The sequence below is a fragment of the Panthera uncia genome, chromosome F1 (genome assembly GCF_023721935.1).
Source record: "Panthera uncia isolate 11264 chromosome F1, Puncia_PCG_1.0, whole genome shotgun sequence".
Lineage (NCBI taxonomy): Eukaryota > Metazoa > Chordata > Mammalia > Carnivora > Felidae > Panthera > Panthera uncia.
In genome coordinates this window covers 2,486,592-2,503,996 of record NC_064813.1, presented here as the reverse complement: position 1 = coordinate 2,503,996, position 17,405 = coordinate 2,486,592, and the positions used below count along the sequence as shown (strand labels likewise).

At 63.0% G+C, this 17,405-nt stretch overlaps 1 protein-coding gene across 1 annotated transcript in view; it reads left to right on the top strand.

Moving 5' to 3' along the window:
- Positions 1-17,405, top strand: part of ITPKB (inositol-trisphosphate 3-kinase B) — an 88,919-nt gene that overhangs the window by 62,533 nt on the left and 8,981 nt on the right. The window contains exons 3-4 of the mRNA XM_049635120.1: positions 12,777-12,876; positions 14,123-14,336. Coding sequence (XP_049491077.1) covers positions 12,777-12,876; positions 14,123-14,336 — 314 coding nt within the window. The remainder of the gene's footprint in view (positions 1-12,776; positions 12,877-14,122; positions 14,337-17,405) is intronic.

The following is a 17,405-nucleotide window of genomic DNA, read 5'->3' as shown; positions in this document are numbered from 1 at the left end:
TAGCGTCGAGGGGGACCTTTACCAGACTTTGCTGGGAGGGGGAAGGAGAGAGCCTACTTCGGGGCAGAGAAGAGGATACTCTGAGAAGCTGCCGGTCAGGTCACGACCTGGGGGCCAAGTGCTGTGTGAGTCGGTCGGCCGCCTGCGTTCCGGGGCAAATACGCTCCCATCTCCCTCCATCAGCCTGGAATCTGGGGGTCCCTGGAGGTTTATCGCCTTGCTTCCTTTTCGAAAAATTGAAATGACAGCGGCTTGAAAATGTTTTCTTCGGGGGCGCCTGGGGGGCTCAGTCGGTTAAGCGTCCGACTTCGGCTCGGGTCACGATCTCGCGGTTCGTGGGTTCGAGCCCCGCGTCGGGCTCTGTGCTGACAGCTCAGAGCCTGGAGCCCGCTTCCGATTCTGTGTCTCCTTCTCTGTCTGCCCCTCCCCCGCTCGTGCTCTGTCTTTATCAAAAATAAAGAAACGTAAAAAAAAAAAAAAAGAAAATGTTTTCTTCAGTTGGGTTTTTCTTTGGTGACTTCACTCGGAGACAGATGTGCCCTAATAATAGCATTGAAAGTTAAGAGGAATAAATCAGCCAGCTGTTTCTGTTCCCGAGAAGTGATGTCAGAAAGTTCCTACATGTGGGCCGTCCCCAGAGGCCTCAGAGGGACCGAGCCTGCGAGGGGGCTGCGGCCGCTGTGAGATCCCGGATCCCTCTCTGCGGGACCGCGTCCTCAGGGCTCTCTCTCGGTGACTTCCTCCAGGACACGTGTACTGCCCGGCTCGAGGCATGTGGACGGTCATCGCCTCTTCCCTGTGCCCGGAGGCAGGCTGGCACGTGGGGAGACCCCACCGGCCTGGAGCAGCCCCGACCTCCCAGTGTCTCTCTAGTTCCTTCTGTCCAGGATCCAAGCCCTTGGCGGGGAGGACTTCCCGAGGTCATTAAGCCCGGTCCTCAGCCTCTGCCATGTTTCAGATAACCCGCTCATGTCTCTTACTAGTGTTTTATTTCCCTTCACTCAGTGGGAAGGAGGCGAACTGCGTCGGAGAGAACAAGCGGGCAGGCCGTGCAGGCGACAGGGGACTTTTGTGGGGCTCAGGCTTCGGGGCAGAGGGCGTTGTGTCTCAGGTGGACAGAAAGCCCGGCTGCCGTACGGAGATGCGTGTCCGTTGGCCGGCTTCTCGGTGATTCTGAGGGAGCAGACGGGCGGGGCTGGGTGGAGCCCCTGTGCGCCCCGTCTAAGGAAGGACGGCCGGTGCTGCTTTGTCGAGCCCACCCCGCCTGGAGCCATCCCGGGAGCCTCTGGAAGGGGTCTCCGGATGAACGGAGTGTGAACTCATTGTAGCCTAAAGCGAAAAGTGAAGCCAACAGGTGTGGTGTCTCTGCTTGCGGTGGGTGGGGACGCCCCCTCCCTCCCCCACCCCCCGACAGATGCCAGGGGTACGTGGAGGTGCAGCCCCCACGCCTGTCCTCTGATGGGGAGTCCCTTCGCCCCTGTTCGCTCCCCTGGGAGGCGAGGCAAGCCTGCCTCCTGGCCTAGAGGCTCGTGAGCTGTGGGAAAGTGCTAAGTAAGCACTCAGGGCCCAGTTGACAGAGATGCTTGGGGGAAGCTCGATGAGTCAATCTGTTTATGAAAATCACACGTTACCGAGGAGGCAGACGTCAGGATGACCCGGGGGACAGCTGCCGAGTCTGGCTCCTACTTGGGGGACCACGGGTGTGTCTTCTTAGCGGCCCGTTTCCTGTGCCCCCGGCCGTCTGCACGTGAGCAGAGACGGGCTCTGTCCCGGGCGGCTCTGGTCGGGACAAGGAGGCCGGGTGACTCACGGGCGAAACCCAGAGCCAGGCATCGGCAGCCTCTCGGGGGCAGGGCTGTGGCGCTTCTTTGGAAACGAGCTCGGGGTTTCTGACCGTCTCTGCCCTCTGCTCGGTGCCAGCTAGCCGGGGGCAAGCCCGAGGAATCTGTCAGAGGTCCGAATTGCACCAACGTATCTTGCTGGGAAATAATTTTCTAAATATAGCTCTGTGGTTGATACTGCTTGTAAGTTCTCATGCGGGTATGCAAGGCTCTTCCTGAAAAGTTTCCTTGTTGGAAATTCCTTACGTGGGAGTTCCCAAAAATCTGGCTTTGGAGTTCGCCCAGAGCAACCCCCTTGGCCAATGTCTTAAGAGCACTTTCTGGGTTCTCAGAAGCCACTTAGGAGGCGGGGCTGTGTCCGTGGACATTCTTGGCCTGGAGAAGTAAACTTTCAGCAAGCTAGAGGTCGAGGAAGCCTTTGCCGTGTGCAGTCGTGTCCTTAAGCTTCCTGATTTATAACCAACCCCAAGACTCTCCATCCCGGGCTATCTTGGGAGAAATACACGGGGGGGGGGGGGGCCGTGAAAACTCTAACACGGAAGTTTGTTTGGGTAGCAGGGCTGTGCTCTGCCGTGACGTTTTAGATCCTTCAGCCGTTTTGCAGAAAACTGCCTTCCGTTTTCCTGGCGGTGTCAATGTCACGTCCCTGCGTGGGACCAAGGTGCGCGGCCCGGCCCGGCCCCGTCACCTGGTCGAGCCTCCGGGAACGGCTTCTTTCAGACCGTAGGTCCCCAGGGGAGGACGGGACGGGGGTGGGAAGGAGGTCGTGCGGGCAGCTGGTGACACAGGCCGGTGGCTCGAGTGCCAGGCTGCCTCTGCCTCTCACCTGCTGTCTCTCGCACTTGAACGCGGCTCCGGGGCCTTCTGGATTTCCAGAAAGACTCTTTAAGGTGAGCCCAGGCTCCACCGGGGTTCATTTCATGGTGAGGAATGGGACCCTTGTGGGGACACGCTTCCTGAAGGCTGTGGGCTTCACCCCCTGCACTTGCCTCAGCGGGAGGAGGGATCCCAAAGCCAGCGCCCCGGGGATAGAGGAGGGGGCCCCCAGACCCTGCAGCTCACATCTGCTGAGCCCACACAGGCGGAACCTCTGCCATTGTTTCACCCCCCAAAGAGGCACCCCCTTCGGGGCTCAGAGCAAGACAGGACCCCTAGGAGGTATGCAGTGTTCACCGCACTGGATGCTTCTGTCCGCCAGCAGGCGCTGCGGGAAGGGGATTCAGTCCCTGCCGGGTAGGCGGTGGGGTGGCATTCACCTTGTGCAAGTAAGGTGGGGCTTGGACAGGCTGCTAACTTGACTACACCGCCAGCCAGGAGTAACAGGATCGAAACCCGCTTTTATCTGGCCGTGAGCTTATTTGCCACAGATGACAACGGGGCAGCCTAGCAGAGTGACGAAGCGTCTGCACCCCTGGAGCCAAACAGCCCGGGTTCGAATCCTGCCTTTGCCACTTACCAACTATCGAACCTTGGGCCGGCGATCCAGTCTTCTGTGCCTCTGTGTCCCCATCTGCCACGCGCGACAGTGAGAGCCCCCGCGGGGTAGGCTGAGACACTCGTGCGGCACCTACATGATACGTAGTACTTAGCCAAGCACCGTGTCTGGCTCTAGTCGTCCATACGGGTTAGGTGCTTCTGTTACTGGCATGGCCCACGGGCTGCCGGCGTCACCACACTGCCTGCTCGGCCTCGCCCTTAGTGTCCGGGAGCTGGGAAGGAGGGGTCCAGCGCCTCCGGCCCCCCTCCCCCAAGCTAGGGGAGCAGGTGTGTGGGGCGGGGCTGGGGCAGGGCTGGCCCCCTGAGGAACTGGCCAGGGTGGGGGGCGCTGGGGGCACCGAGTGGCCCCAGCCCTTTGGCACCCGTGTCCGCTGACCAGTGAGGACCTTCAGTAAATTTCCACCCTCTGTAACTCGGCTTTGGTTTTTTGTTTTTTTTTTTTTTTTTTTGCATCTTACCAAAGTGAAAATAAGATCTCTGGGGAAGGGTGGGAAGGGACCCGGTGTGCGTTGCAGGGGTGGACCCCCCCCCCCCCCCCCCCCCCCCCCGGGCAGGGCCCCGGGTGCCCTTTCCCAGAGGAAGAGCCGGGCCCTTCTGTCCCGTGAGCTTTGTCCACTGGGAAGTCAGCTGCTGGAGACTGCCCTCCCTCAGCCCCAGCTCTTCCCGCCTCTGGCCTCTCCCCGGTTTCCTCCTATTGTTGATTCCAGCCTGCAGGGCACAGCCTGGAGGCCCCCTGGCTCCTGGAAGGAGAGGCACTGGGCCTCTGCCTGTACCAACTTTTCCCTCCCTCCCTCCTCCCTCCCTCTCTGTGCCCCTCTTTCTGGCTTTCCTTGCCCTCCCCCTCCCTCCCTCCTCCCCCCACCCCTCTGTGTTTCCTCCAGCCTTCCATTATTTTTAGTTCTTAAGAGGATGGAACCCAGGAGGGAGGAGGAAGGAGGAGCCAAGTTGGGGACCTTCTAGACCAGAGACGGAGCTTTGTGGGGCCCCGCCTGGTAGGGAGGGTTGGGAACATCTCCATGAGTGAAGGCTCCCTCCGTTCCTGGGTAGCCAAACAAAGGCTGATTTGGCAAGACTGTGGGTCCACGGATGCCAGCTCCTGTGAAGCTAGGAATTGGGGCGGGGGGAGGTCTGGAGTATGCAGGACTAGGAGAGCTTTCTTTGCTCGGTTGACCAGTTTGAGGGGGGGCGGCCGCCAAGCCCTCACGCGTGTGTGTCAAAGACCCCTGGGGCCAGCCAGGCTGTCAACTGTCCAGGAACCACAGTGGGTGGTTAGTGGGTGTAGAGAACCAGGCAGACTGAGCAGGAAGTTCCTGCGAATATGCCACCCCCCACTCCCCCCCGCCTCCCTGGAGAGGTCTCTGGAAAAGTCCAGGCCCCGGCAGGTGAGTCCACGGAGGCGTGAGCCAGCTTGGGTGGATTTCGTCGTGCAGGAGGAGGGATGTGGCAGGGCCCGAGCCCTTGCTGTGTGCGGGGCCTGGGACGGCCGGCGGGCGGTCCTCCACTGCGTGTGTAGCTGGGGGGCCCACGGCGGTGCCGGGAGGAGCTCACCCTTCATGGGCAGACACCGCGCCGAACACACAGTCAAGAAGCACTCGCACCTTCCCCTGCCTCGCGGAGGGCCCCGGAACCGGGCGCGTGGCTGGATTGGTGTCGAGACCCCTCGGAGCAGAAGGGCCGGCTCGCGGGTCCCAGCTTCGGAGGCAGATAGGACGCAGATCAGCGGGAGGGAGGAGGGGGCCACTGCAGGCAGGGCGCCTGCACCTGTGTGAGCAGGGACCTGGGGGCGCAGCAGCCCTCTTCGGAGAGAGAGGACAGAGCGCCAAGCCCAGGACCCCGGGCAGTGCCCGCCTCTCGCACCCACAGTGGCCAAGAGGCTCGAGAGGAAGGCCCATCCTTGCCGCACTGGCCTAGCCCAGCCGTTGATCCAGAGTGGGGCTCCCTCCGTCGCTGGGCTCTCCAAAGGACAGGTGCGGGGCAATGCAGGGGACCCGCGCCCAGCCCTAACCTCTGTGGAAAGTGTTCTGAACCCCCCACCCCCTCCAGCTTTGGGGCCGTCACGTGGGGGAGGTGGGAATGACAGAAAACCTTCCTCGGGTCTTTCTTGAAAAAAAGTGTTTCTGCATTTGGTTTTCAGGGGACTGTTCTTATTTGTTAAAGCGGGGGGGGGGCGGGGGGAGGACAGTTAGTCTCCAAAGCCAGGCTCTTGTTCCTAGCCGCAGCCACCTGCCCTGCCAAGTCCTCGGGCTTAATTTTTCCGATCCTCGGGGTCTCAGTTTTGAAAGGCCTTCCCTCACCTCCCCCCCCCCCCCCCCCCCCCCCCCCCGCCCCCTCCAAGCTCACAGCTCACTGTTGGCAGGGGCGGGTTTCGATTTTGGCCCCAGCGAGGTTTCTAACCGGGGTTGCAGGAGGGAACCGCTGGGCCTGGGGGGGTGGGGGGGGGGAGCTCTACCTGCCTGGGCTCGCCTAGCTGGCCCCACGGGAGCGCTCTGCCAGGGGGAACACAATGAACAAAGTTGGCCGGCCCGGGACTCAGAGAAGCGCAGGCTTTCCCCCAGCGCCGGAGACAGAACCATCACCGGGGAAACCCTTGCTGCTGTTTTAGACCGAAAGAAGAAGGAAGAAAAAAAGCGTTTTTTCCAAACATGGACAAGTCAAGGAGTCGCGTTCAGACTTTTGCAAGATCGGAACAAAGGCGCTGACGCGGCGCGGGCCATCCGCGGGCCGGGACCTTTTCCATCCACTTGCAGGGCTTTGTTAAGGGTGTGTTGGGGAGGCAGTGCTGGGAACAGACTTGGAAGGAGGCAGGGCAGGCCTCTACTGAGGCCTCCCCCATCTGAAAGGTCACTCTTTGGACAAAGCCCTTGCTGTTGGCCTGAGGCTGTTTTTTAACTGGGGGGCCAGCACGGGGAGAGAGGATGGGGTGGAGGGGGGGGCTAGTTACCCTGTTGGCTGAAATACAACAACATCCTCGGAGTTAAATGGTGTGAACCAGGAAGCTGTGTGACCTCGGGCAAGTGACTTAACCTCTCCGGACGCATGTCATCATTCGCAGAAGCAGCGTCGTGCGTGAGGGTGACCGTGAGGTGTTACTGATATGCCCGGCAACACGCCAGACGTGTGACAGACGATGTCTTCGCCCGTCTCCCCCGCAAGCCAGTCACCGCCACTCACCAGCGCGCACACACGCTCGTGCGTACGCGCACGGGAGCAGCGGAGCCCAGGTTCCCAGCGTGTTTTCGAGAGTCGCGGGGTCCAGAGAAGATTCCCCTTTTCTGATGTCTTCGAGATTTGCCCTCGTCTCTTTCAGACTTAAAAGAAAAAAAATGGAGACTCTCGTGATTTTCTGCAAAGACCAGGTAGCCAAGTAGTCAGACTGTTTAGATAAAAGGGACGTGCTGGAGGAAAAAGTGGAAAATTGGGGGAAAAGTTAGGTGGGGAGAAGTTAAGGAAAGGATATAAAATCCCCTTTATAAAATGAAACTTGCTCCGTAATCTCTTTGCCCCCCCAAATAGCCGTGTTCCGCGGTGCTTGGCAGATGGGGTTATTTGGGAAACTTTTCTCTCTTGGGCAGCTTTACGGATTCTCTGAACCCGAAAATTTTGCCAGTGCCTGGCCTGGCCTGGCCCGGCCGGCTCGGACTCTCCCCGCATCTGGGGCCTCGGGAGGTGCTGTGCGGGCTCCCACCGCATGAGCACCCACGGGGAGGCTTTGCAAGCGGCTGACCGCACAATGAGCTCATCTGCTTGCCACTTAGCCACGATCCGATCCTCTGGAAGTGCCCAGATGGATCCTTGCCAGGCTTCCGTGTGTTGGAGGTGAAAACTGTTTCAACTAAAAAGGAAAAAAAAAAAAAAAAAAAGACACAGAAGTCAAAGCAAACTGAACACCTAAGGTTCGCCTGCCCCATGACCGTGTATGGAGCCCCTGTACATATGTATTCTTTCCTCCGCAGTCCTCCCCATGACCTTATGGGCCGGGCATGTGCGATGTTCTCGAGCCCAGTTTACAGATGCCAACGCTGACCGACAGGTGCAAAGGCTTGCTCGCAGCTGCAGCCGAGAGGAGGTAGACCGAGGGGTCCCTCTGCCTCCCAAACATGATCGCGCTCTGTTTCATCGTGCTGCCTTCCAGAAGGCAGCGAATTCCAGCATGAAGGCCAGCCTTTCCAGCCCGGGCCTGGCGACGTCGAGGGAAGGGAGGCTGGAGGAAGGGGCTGGCCGCGCTGGGGTAAACATGGGGCCGTGAGTAGCTGTCTTCAGGAGGCCTGCTTCTCCAGACGGTCCAGTCAGTGCCGTGGCCGATGGGAGTGGGGGGGGGGGGGGTACAGGGCCCCGAAGAGCCCGCACCTGTCCGGAAACCTCAGCTTGTGCCAGGAGGCTCCCAGTGGGTCCCAATGGGCAGATGCAGCCTCCCTCGAATGCCTCTTGGCTTTGGTCTCCCTCTTCCTGAACCGCTGGGGCTGTGCTCAGCCTGCAGGCCTGGAGGGCCGTGGTGGCCTCTCGGGGACCCCCTGCAAGGGAGTGCGCGGTGGAGCCAGGTCCTGGGGGCCCGGCTCTCAGGGGGCTCACGCTTGCCCGGGTAGGAGCTGGCGTGCAGGTGTCTTGTGCCCAGAGCATTCTAGAAACACCCGGGGGGAAGGGGGCAGCTGAAGCAGAGGAAGGGCTTCCAGGGAAAGGGGCACCGGGCTGCGCAGGGTTAGCGAAGTTCTCTGCAGCCGTTCTGGGGAGAGATCCCTGACGGCAGAGACAGGCACCTGGCAGGTGTCTCAGGGTGGGTGCGGGGAGGTGTGTGGGGCCAGGCTCACGGGCCTGGGACACCGTGTTTGGTGAACGGCCGCGCGGCTGCCTGTGGATGGGGGTAGGGGGCACCAGGCGGCTAAACGTCCCATAGTGTGTGAGGCAGCCCTGGAACCAGAGGGATCTCTGTCCCCGGCATCACTACCCTTTTTATTGGCTGCGAGGGGCAGGCGGTGGCTGGAAAGAAGGCAGGAGGCAGACCCCAGAGGGCCCTGAGGGCTGAGCTGAGGAGAGAGAGTGCCAGCCCTGGGCAGCTCCTGCAGGGGCGGGGAATGGGCACTAGGCTCTGACACCCCCCTGGGGGTCTAGCGTCCTCTCCATGTGCAAGAAGGAGGCCACCAGGGAAGACAGAGCAAGTCCAGACCCAAGGAACAGGCAGAAGGTGAATGAGGGGAGGGCTGACTCGTGACCATCCTCCCCTCTTCCCTGCACCATTCCCTCCTCCCCCTCCTCCTCCTCCCCCTCCTTCCCTAGCCACTCTCCTTGTCTGTTTATGGAAGACTGAGGTGATCCTAGTCATTAGCCCTTTCATTCATTGGAGGCGGGGTTTCCCTGCAACAGACGTGGGGTGTCTGGGGGACCCAGCCGGAGGATGGCGTTTTCCCAGGAGCCACAAGCATCACGGGGAGGCTTGAGGTCTGGTTTAGAAAAACACACAGATGGGTGCCTGGGGGGCTCAGTCGGTTGAGCGTCAGACTTCAGCTCAGGTCACCATCTCACGGTTTGCGAGTTCGAGCCCCGCGTCGGGCTCTGTGCCGACAGCTTTGGGGCCTGGAGCCTGCTTGGGATTCTGTCTCCTCTCTCTGCGCCTGCCCTGCTTATTCTCTCTCTCTCTCTCAAAAATAAATAAAACCTTTAAAACACACACACACACACACACACACACACACACACAATCAGACCCCCCCTGGGCCCCCTCCCTGGGGCTCAGCCTGGGCCCCGCAGCCCGCTGGCCGGTGAATACTTTCTGCCCAGGCTCTCAGGGGCTCTGGCATCTCTGAGTCCAAGATGAGAGATGCGGCCGAGAACCACAGGCCGGAGCCGTGCGCTCTGAGGTTCCGGGCGTTGAGTGAAGGCGTCCGCCCCACACGGGTCCTGGCCCCCAGAGTCGCTTCTGCTGTGAGGCCGGGCACCTCTAGACTGAAGAGGCAAGGGGAGCCGGAAGGTGCTGTGTCCTGAGCCTCCGGTCCCTGCTGGCAGGTTCGGGAGCATCACTGGCTGTCCAAGGCCGGAGAAGCCCAGTCTGGGGTTTGCCCGTCCCACCGAGATTCTTCCGTCCCCTCGAGGAGGGTCGGGGCTTGCGGCCAGGTGGTGTTCTCCCCCTACAGCCCTGCCCACATTCTCTCCGCTCCTGTCAGGTCAGGGGCGGGGGCTGCCTGGAGCGGTTTCCAAACATCCGGCATCTCCAGGCCGCTCACCTGTCCCATCCTGCTGGCTTCTGGTCCTTTCCTTCCCCTTGACGTGCTCCCGAGAACATCCCAAGTGCACGACTCCAGCCACGGGCAGATCTGCCTGCTGGGAGAGGCCTGTGTGATCCCGTAGTTGCCCCTGCTCAGCCCCAAGGTGGGACCTTTCGGGGTTTTGGTGGCCAGCCTCGGAGCGTCTCCCAAGGGCTCAGGACCCTGCTGCTAAAGGGGCATTCAGGAGACTCCCCAGAGCAGGCTGCCAGCCCCACTGCCCAGGGGACCCGCCTCGAAGAAACCTCCTTGTTGCCCTTCCCAGCCCGTCTGCCGTTACCTGGCGCGGCGTCCTCAGGGCTGGCGGAGACCGTGGGTCAGGGCCCTCGCCCGGCGTCAGGCGCAGCCGCTGTAGGATTGGGGCCCGGTCCCCGGGGGTGAGCCAGCACCTGCCGGCGCCTGTGGGCGGGAGCGGAGAATGGGATAACTGGGGGCAGCGACCACCCCGGGTGTCCTGGGAGGTGAGGAAGGAACGCGTCTCCGGGAGCCGCGACCACACTGAGTGGGTCTGACCAGCCCCGGGCTCGGTGGTCTTTACTCCTTAGTAACCACGGCGACGCCTGCGCTTAGCTCCAGACGGGCTGCTCCCCGGGGTAACTTCAGAGGACCCCCCCTTCCTTGAACGCAGAGCTGAGACCCTCCCCCACGTACCCCGTGATCGCTGAATGGCTTTACCTCCTGGGATAGGGGCGGGGGGAACCGAGGGTTGCTGTCATCCTACAGGCAAGATAATAAGGCCACCGGGAGGGTCAGGAGCCTGTCCAGGGTCAGTCAGTGAGGAGGGGCTGGAGCCAGGACTCCGGCCCGGGCCGACCCGCCTCTTCCCACTGTGTATGCTGCCCTGCCCCGGGCCTCCTGGCCTCACCTGCTCACCCTCGTCCCCCACCGCCTCCAGCTGCCCTTCCCAGCAGGCCTGGACCCAACTGTTCCAGACCCGGGCCGGGGCTCTGTCACACAGGCCCCTGCCTGTGACAGTCTTCCCCCTGCCCCCACCCTGCCTCTGCCGGGCGCAGCCAACACGAAGGCCTTCCTTCCCAGCATTCCCCCGTCTTTGCACGCCCCTCCCTGGCCGAGGGACCACCGCGTCTGCAGACACAGTGTGAGGTCACACACCGCAGCCGGGTGACAGCTCTAGTCTTCCTCCGAGGGGCTTTGCAGTTGGGATGCGTGTCCCCGGGCCCCTGAGGGTCCAGCAGTCAGTGCAAGGAGCCTGGTGGCCCAGCTGTCCCTCCCTCACGAGGCAGAGGAGGAAACGGGCCCGAGAGGGGCATGTAGAAGGGGAGCGTGGGTTTATTGTTCCCTGACGGGGCAGTGGCCCGGGATGGGGTCACATGCACCTGCCAGACCCTCGTCCCCCTCCCCCCCCCGAGCTCTGCTGGCGGGACGTGGCTGGCAAGTGGTGGCCAGCTGTGCACATTTCCTCTGGACCCACCTTGACGTCTCCCCACTCCCCCCTCCCGGCTCATCTCGTGCAGTGAGGTTTTCCCGTTGTGCCTCCCCCTGCATTGTTTGTGCGCCCTTCTGGGGGCTTAGATAAGAAACTCCTCGGCCTTCCTTAGCCTTCTTTGGTGATCTCCATCGGAAGGATCTAGAAAAACAACCTTGCCAGCAGAGGCCCGGCCCTCCCGTCACATGGGCTGGCGAGGGCTGGCCTCGTGCAAGAATAGACCAGGTCTCGGTGGCGGGGTGAGGGTTTCTGGCACCGGAGGAGGATTGCCAGGTTCCAGCAGACGCTTCTCCTTAAACAGATTTTCACTTGAGAGCCGGGTGACAGCGGCGGCTGATGTGACCTTGGTTTCACCTTGGGCACCCGCAGCCTCCGCAGCGACGCGGCCGTGGGGCAGGGAGCGAGCCCCCCGGGTCTTCGGGGTCCCCGGTCGAAGCGGGCCCCTCCTCACGCCCCCCCCTCCCGCACAGCTTCTAGCCTCTTCTCCCGGCGCCGAGCCTCGTGGCTTTGCTCTGTGTTTTGCCAGTCAGGGACCCGCCTTCTCAGGAACCGGTGGTGGTCCCCTGGCTCTGACTTGCAGCTCGGGTTCTCGGGCCTGTGTGCTTCTGCAGAAACGTTGACTGCCGGGGGAGGAGGGGATTTTTGTAAAGCAGTGGTGTGGGTGAAGGTTCCAGAACCGTCCCCGTCGCTCGTGTCCCTGAGGTTCGGGCTCTCCCCGCCGACGGGACGGCGACTGTCCTGTGTGCCTGTTGGGACGATAAAGTCGGGTGCGAAATAAGTGTCCGTTCTCCTTTCTGCCAGGGCGCCCTCCTGCACACACACGCACACACACACACACACACACACACTCTCCTTACTTGAGAAACACCCTCAGAAGGAGAAGTACCTTGAAGAGGAGGGAACTGCGGGCCCACTCACCCCTGTGTGCACCCGAGCCGCGGGGTGGAGGGTGCTGTCCCCGGGGAACTCCCTGCAAGGTCTCTCTTCAAACCGCCCGCAGGCAAGAAGGGCCTCTGTGCAGCAACGTCTGCAGACACAGTGTGAGGTGACATACCGCAGCCGGGTGACAGCTCTAGTCTTCCTCCGAGGGACTTTGCAGTTGGGATACGTGTCCCCGGGCCCCTGAGGGTCCAGCAGTCAGTGCAAGGAGCCCGGTGGCCCAGCTGTCCCTCCCTCACGAGGCAGAGGAGGAAACTGAGGCCCGAGAGGGGTGTGTAGAAGGGGAGCGTGGGTTTATTGTTCCCTGACGGGGCAGTGGCCTGGGATGGGGTCACGTGCACCTGCCAGACCCTCGTCCCCCCGAAGGTCCCCTTGCATCTGGGCGCTTTGTCGAGCTCTCGCTGGCCGTCTGCTGCGTAGATGAGGGAGGTGACGTCCTTGGAGCCCTGTGGGCTTGACACTTGTCATCCTGGGGCCACAGGCAGCGAGTCCGCTGGCTTTGGATTTGTCCTAGCCAGAAAGCAGTAGTTCCCTTTTTTAAAATGTGTATTTATTTATGTGGGGGGTGGGGAGAAAATTGGGCATGTGAGTGGGGGAGGGGTGGAGAGACAGGAAGAGAGAGAACCTCAAGCAGGCTCCGCCCTGTCAGCGCGGAGCCCGACCCGGGGCTCGATCCCACGAACCGCGAGATCGTGATCTGAGCCGAAACCGAGAGTCGGACGCTCAACCGACTGAGCCGCCCGGGCGCCCCTGTGGTTTCCTTGCTAACGGAGAGTTTTCTCATTCGCTTGTTTCTAGAGCAAATCATGGCGGAAAATAAAAAACATGGTGCACTGGTCCCCCTTCGTCATGTCCTTCAAGAAGAAATACCCCTGGATCCAGCTGGCAGGACACGCAGGTAGCTGCAGGCCCTCGTGGAAGTTCCCCCGGGACCCTCTGCTCTCCAGGGAGGGCCTGGCCCCCGATGCTCCTCGAGGTGGAAGCATCTGGAACGGGATCTCTCGGAGACAGTGGCGTGCTCCCCGGATGCGGCCCGAGCACTGCCCTGAGAACACGGGAGGACAGCACCCCGTCCGGAGCCTGTCCCGTCCCCAGACGCGCACACGCAGCCCCCCTTCCTCGTCTCTGTCTCTTTCGGTGTCTCCGTCTCCCCCTTCTGTCTCTCTCCCGCTTCACCTCAGCAAAATACGCGAAAGCATCATCTTCCAGCTCGCCCACCATCTGCCATCTTGGACAAAGAGGCAAGGCTCAGCGTGCCATTGGGCGCCCACCGTATCCCCACGTCGCCATGGTCTTAGGGGTCACGGCATTCGTGGAGATGTGGGGGTCTGCCCCGACGGAGCTTGTAGGAGGTGGAAGGTGCAGGCAGATCACCCCACAAGCGAAGGACAGTGTAGAGTCCTGGGTGCAGGCGGCCAGGGCGCCCGTCGCCCGCGGGGGACGAGGGGACATCTGTAGCCAGAGCCTGAGCGCTGGCTGGTCCACGTGCGGGGGCCCCTTGGTGGGCCTCATCCCCTGGGAGGTTTCCGTGGCTGCCCCGGACTTGACCTTCACGACCACAGACCAGCCCAGGGTCCGACACCTCTTTTATATCCCCCGCACGTGGGCCCAAGGCACTTGGGTGGACACCCTTCCTAAATAAATACGTCCCCGACGGCGTGACTCAGGGTCACGTCGCGGGTGGCCTGTGCCGGGCCTCGGACCCCCGCTTCTCAGCCAGCGTCCCTGCCCTGGGACTGAACCTGCCCCATCAGAGCTTCTGCCCTGAGACCGGAGGCACCGTCACTGCCCGAGGACTGGACCGATGAGGGGGTGGGGGTGGTGACAGTGACACAGGAAGAGGAGTGGCTGGGTCTCGCGTGTGTGAACCCTGCAGTGAGCGCTGGTGCCCCTCCATCTGCAGAAGAAGAGCCTGGGGTCAGGGAAGCTGGGGACCCAGCCCGGTTTGCAGCCAGGACTTGCCTCCACTCCCCTTACAGTGCTCGGTCCACGAGTGGGGACCTGGGGGCACCTTCAGCCCCGGTGCTTATTGGGCGAGCAGCCCCGGGAGACCTACCGCGGGGGCTGGCGGGCAGGTGGGGGGAGGTGAGAGCGGGGAGGGTCTCGGACACGGACCCAGGGTCTCCACCGACCTTGCTCTGCAGGGAGTTTCAAGGCGGCTGCCAACGGCAGGATCCTGAAGAAGCACTGTGAGTCGGAGCAGCGCTGCCTCGACCGGCTGATGGCCGATGTGCTGAAGCCCTTTGTCCCCGCCTACCACGGCGACGTGGTGAAAGACGGAGAGCGCTACAACCAGATGGACGACCTGCTGGCCGCCTTCGACTCGCCCTGCGTGATGGACTGCAAGATGGGCATCAGGTGAGCTGGGCCCGGGGTGCGGCAGGGCAGGCTCGGGGCGTGGGTGACGCCATCCCGCAGAGGGGACGGGACCCCGGCTTTGCCCCTCACGGCCTCCCCCCTTTTCCAGAGCCAGTAGCTGTGGGGCCGGAAGAGGGGCTCCGTGCTGAGCCTCCCTGGGAGGGGTGGGGCAGAGAGAACTGCCTTTCTGGGCGGGTGGGATCGCCGGGCAGCAAGGTGGTGGCCGCACGGGGAGACTGGGGTAGAGGGTCTTAGCGCCCCCCCCGCGCCCCCACCCGTGGGAAGGGGGAGCTGGTCAGTGGAATATGTTGGGGTGCCCACGAAGGTTCGCCCCTGCCCTACGAGTGCGGTGGAGGGGGAGCCCGGGAGCTGCTTTCACGGGGGACGGGTCGGGGTGCTCCAGGGGGCCCGGAGAGGGCACAGAGGCCGGAAGGGGGTGCTCGGGCCTGTGCACGGACTCGGATCCGACTCCTGGCGCCTGCCCCGGGAGATAAGCCCGAGCTTGGAGAGGACTCGGAGGGAAGGAGACCGGCAGCGTGGCCAGGAGGAGACCGGGTGATGCGCAGAGCCGAGGGGACCCGAGACCCCTCCGCCCGCAGCTCTGGGCCCTGCTTTGGCGGCGTGGTTTTCTCCTCCATCTCGGCCTTGGGCCGCTCCGTCCCAAGGAGTCACCGAGCGGCTCCCTCTCTCCTGCTGCGGGCAGGGCTCGTGAAGTCCTCCCGGGCTGTTGGCCACGTGGTATTGGGGTGCCGTGCTCCCCTCGGCGGGGGAAGCCGCCCAGGCTACACAGCCAGACGCCCGGCTCGTCCGTCCGCCCACGGCTCGCCGGGGAGACCGGGCTTCGGGGAGCGGCTCAGAGCTGGGGCCTGGGTTTGCTTTGGATGGTTTTTATTCTTACAAGAATGAGAAAGAAGCGTGTGTGTGTGTGTGTGTGTGCGCGTGCATATGCGCACACGTGTGCAAGGCAGGCAGGGGCCAGGAGACAAGGGGGCCCGACAGCCCCCTTCCTTCCCTCCTCACTCCTGGGACTGTGTCCTCAAGTCAGACCCTGCAGGCCGTGTTCGTCGCGAGGCCCCCAGGCAGGGACCGGAGATGGGGAAGTACAGGCCCTTCTATTTGCTCTCTCGCTGTCCTTGACCTCCCTCCCCCGCACCCTTCCTCCCTCCCTCCGCTCCAGCCCACAGGGAGGAAACAGAATGTCCCTCCAGCCACCGCTTGGCCGCTGCCCTTCCCCAGAGTCTTATTTCTGTCCCCGGAAGGCCCTCCCCGGTGCACCAGGATGGGCCCTCTCAAGGGAAGACACAGAAATATTCCGATTAGCGTTCACTCAGACCGTGGCCCAAAAAAGCACGCGCTGCGGGAGGGATGTGTGGAAAGTCCGTCCCACGAGGCTGCCCCGTGTAGCTGTCTGTTCCCTGGGAGGCTTCTGGGGACTGGCGCCCCCTGGGCCCTGCCTGTGTCTTCAGCTTCTGTCCCACTGCGCCCCGGAGCGACCGGCGAGGCTGGGACAGCGTCAGCTCACTTGGGAGCGGGGCCTCGAGGCGGAGGCTGTGGGGTGAGAGAGAGGTCTGTGTGGAGGGGAGGGAAGAACTGGTCCTGCCCCAGCTTCTCCTCCGCTTCACGATGCAAGGGATGGGCCCTCCTCCGCTCCTCACTGCCACCGGGAGACGTGGGTCCTGCGTGGTCCAGTCCGAGCAGGGGGACATCAAACACAGAGGTGCGGGGACTCGGACTCAGCAGGGCCCTGGGTCCGTGCCAGGCTTCCAGCTGCAGACCATGCCCCGAGGGGGCTCTCTGGGGCCCCGAGTCCATGCTGGGTCGATCCAGAACCCTTAACCCCAGACAGAACCCGTCCTAAGACCAGCAGTCCTTGGCCACGCCCAGTGCTTGCCAGAGGGAGGAGGCCGGAGCCCAGGGCCACCACCATCACTGAGTCCCAGGCATGAGGGGTTGAGACCTGTCACGGGGAAGCAGTAGACGGCTGACCAGCCAAGCCAGCTTCAGCCACAAGCTGGGGGGAGGGGTGGGGGGCGCTCAGGAAAAGGTGACGTGGCACCTGTAGTGTCCTAAATCGGGGGCATCGGGGACGGCGGTTCCACGTGGATGTATGCTTGTGTTCCAGGGACTTTTCTTAGATTCTCCCCCATAAGCCTGTGTGCTGTGTGTCACACGAGTCTTCCTGATGTCGGGGCTGGGGGTGGAGACAAGGACCGTCCCCAGCTTTGGTGCGCGAGCTGTGGGTGCCCACAGGCTTGCCGCCTACCCACCCTTCGCCCCGAGTGGCCGTCCCCCCACCCCCGTCCCCCGCAGAGGCCTCTGCTCCCCCATCCCGCTGTCGGACGGAGGCGGGAGGCCCGGCCAGGCCAGCACTGGGGAGCTCAGGCCCCGCCGTGTCGCTGCTGACCGGTGCCCCGGGCGGAGGGTGAGCGACCCCACCCAGACTGGCTGCAGGGGCCCTTCCTGGAAAAAGCCCCAGGCCTGCTTCCTGTTTAAGGAGCTACTGAAAGCTCTCTGCGGAAGTGCGGCCGCCCACCCGCCCCGCAGGCCCCCACAGTGGGCCCCGGAGCATGTGGGGCGGCCAGCCCACCCCCGGCCACGTGGCACGCACACACAGCCGCACCCGGGCCGGCCCGACATGACTCCACACAAAAGCATCCTGCCCCTCGGCCTCTGCCTTGAAGCTCCTGCCATCCCTGACCTGGCTCGGCGGGCACCGGGGGGGGGGCGGGGTGGGGGGGGTGGGGGGGGGGGGGGGGGTGTGCATGGCTGTGTGCATGCATGAGTGTGCGCGCACGTGTGCGTGGGGGTGTGTGCGTGTGGGATGAGTGTGTGCATGGGGGTGTGGGTGCACGTGTGTGTTAATGGCTGTGTGCGCACATGCGTGTGTGCGTGTGTGTTTATGCACGTGTGCGTGGGGTATGCATGGCTGTGTGCACATGTGCATGGAGGGTGTGCGTGGCTGTGCGCAAGCCCGTGCGTGGGTGTGCATGGCTCTGTGCGCGTGTGGGGGTGTGCAAGTGTGCGTGTGTGTGGGTGTACATGGCTGTGTGTGCATGTGTGTGTGGGGGG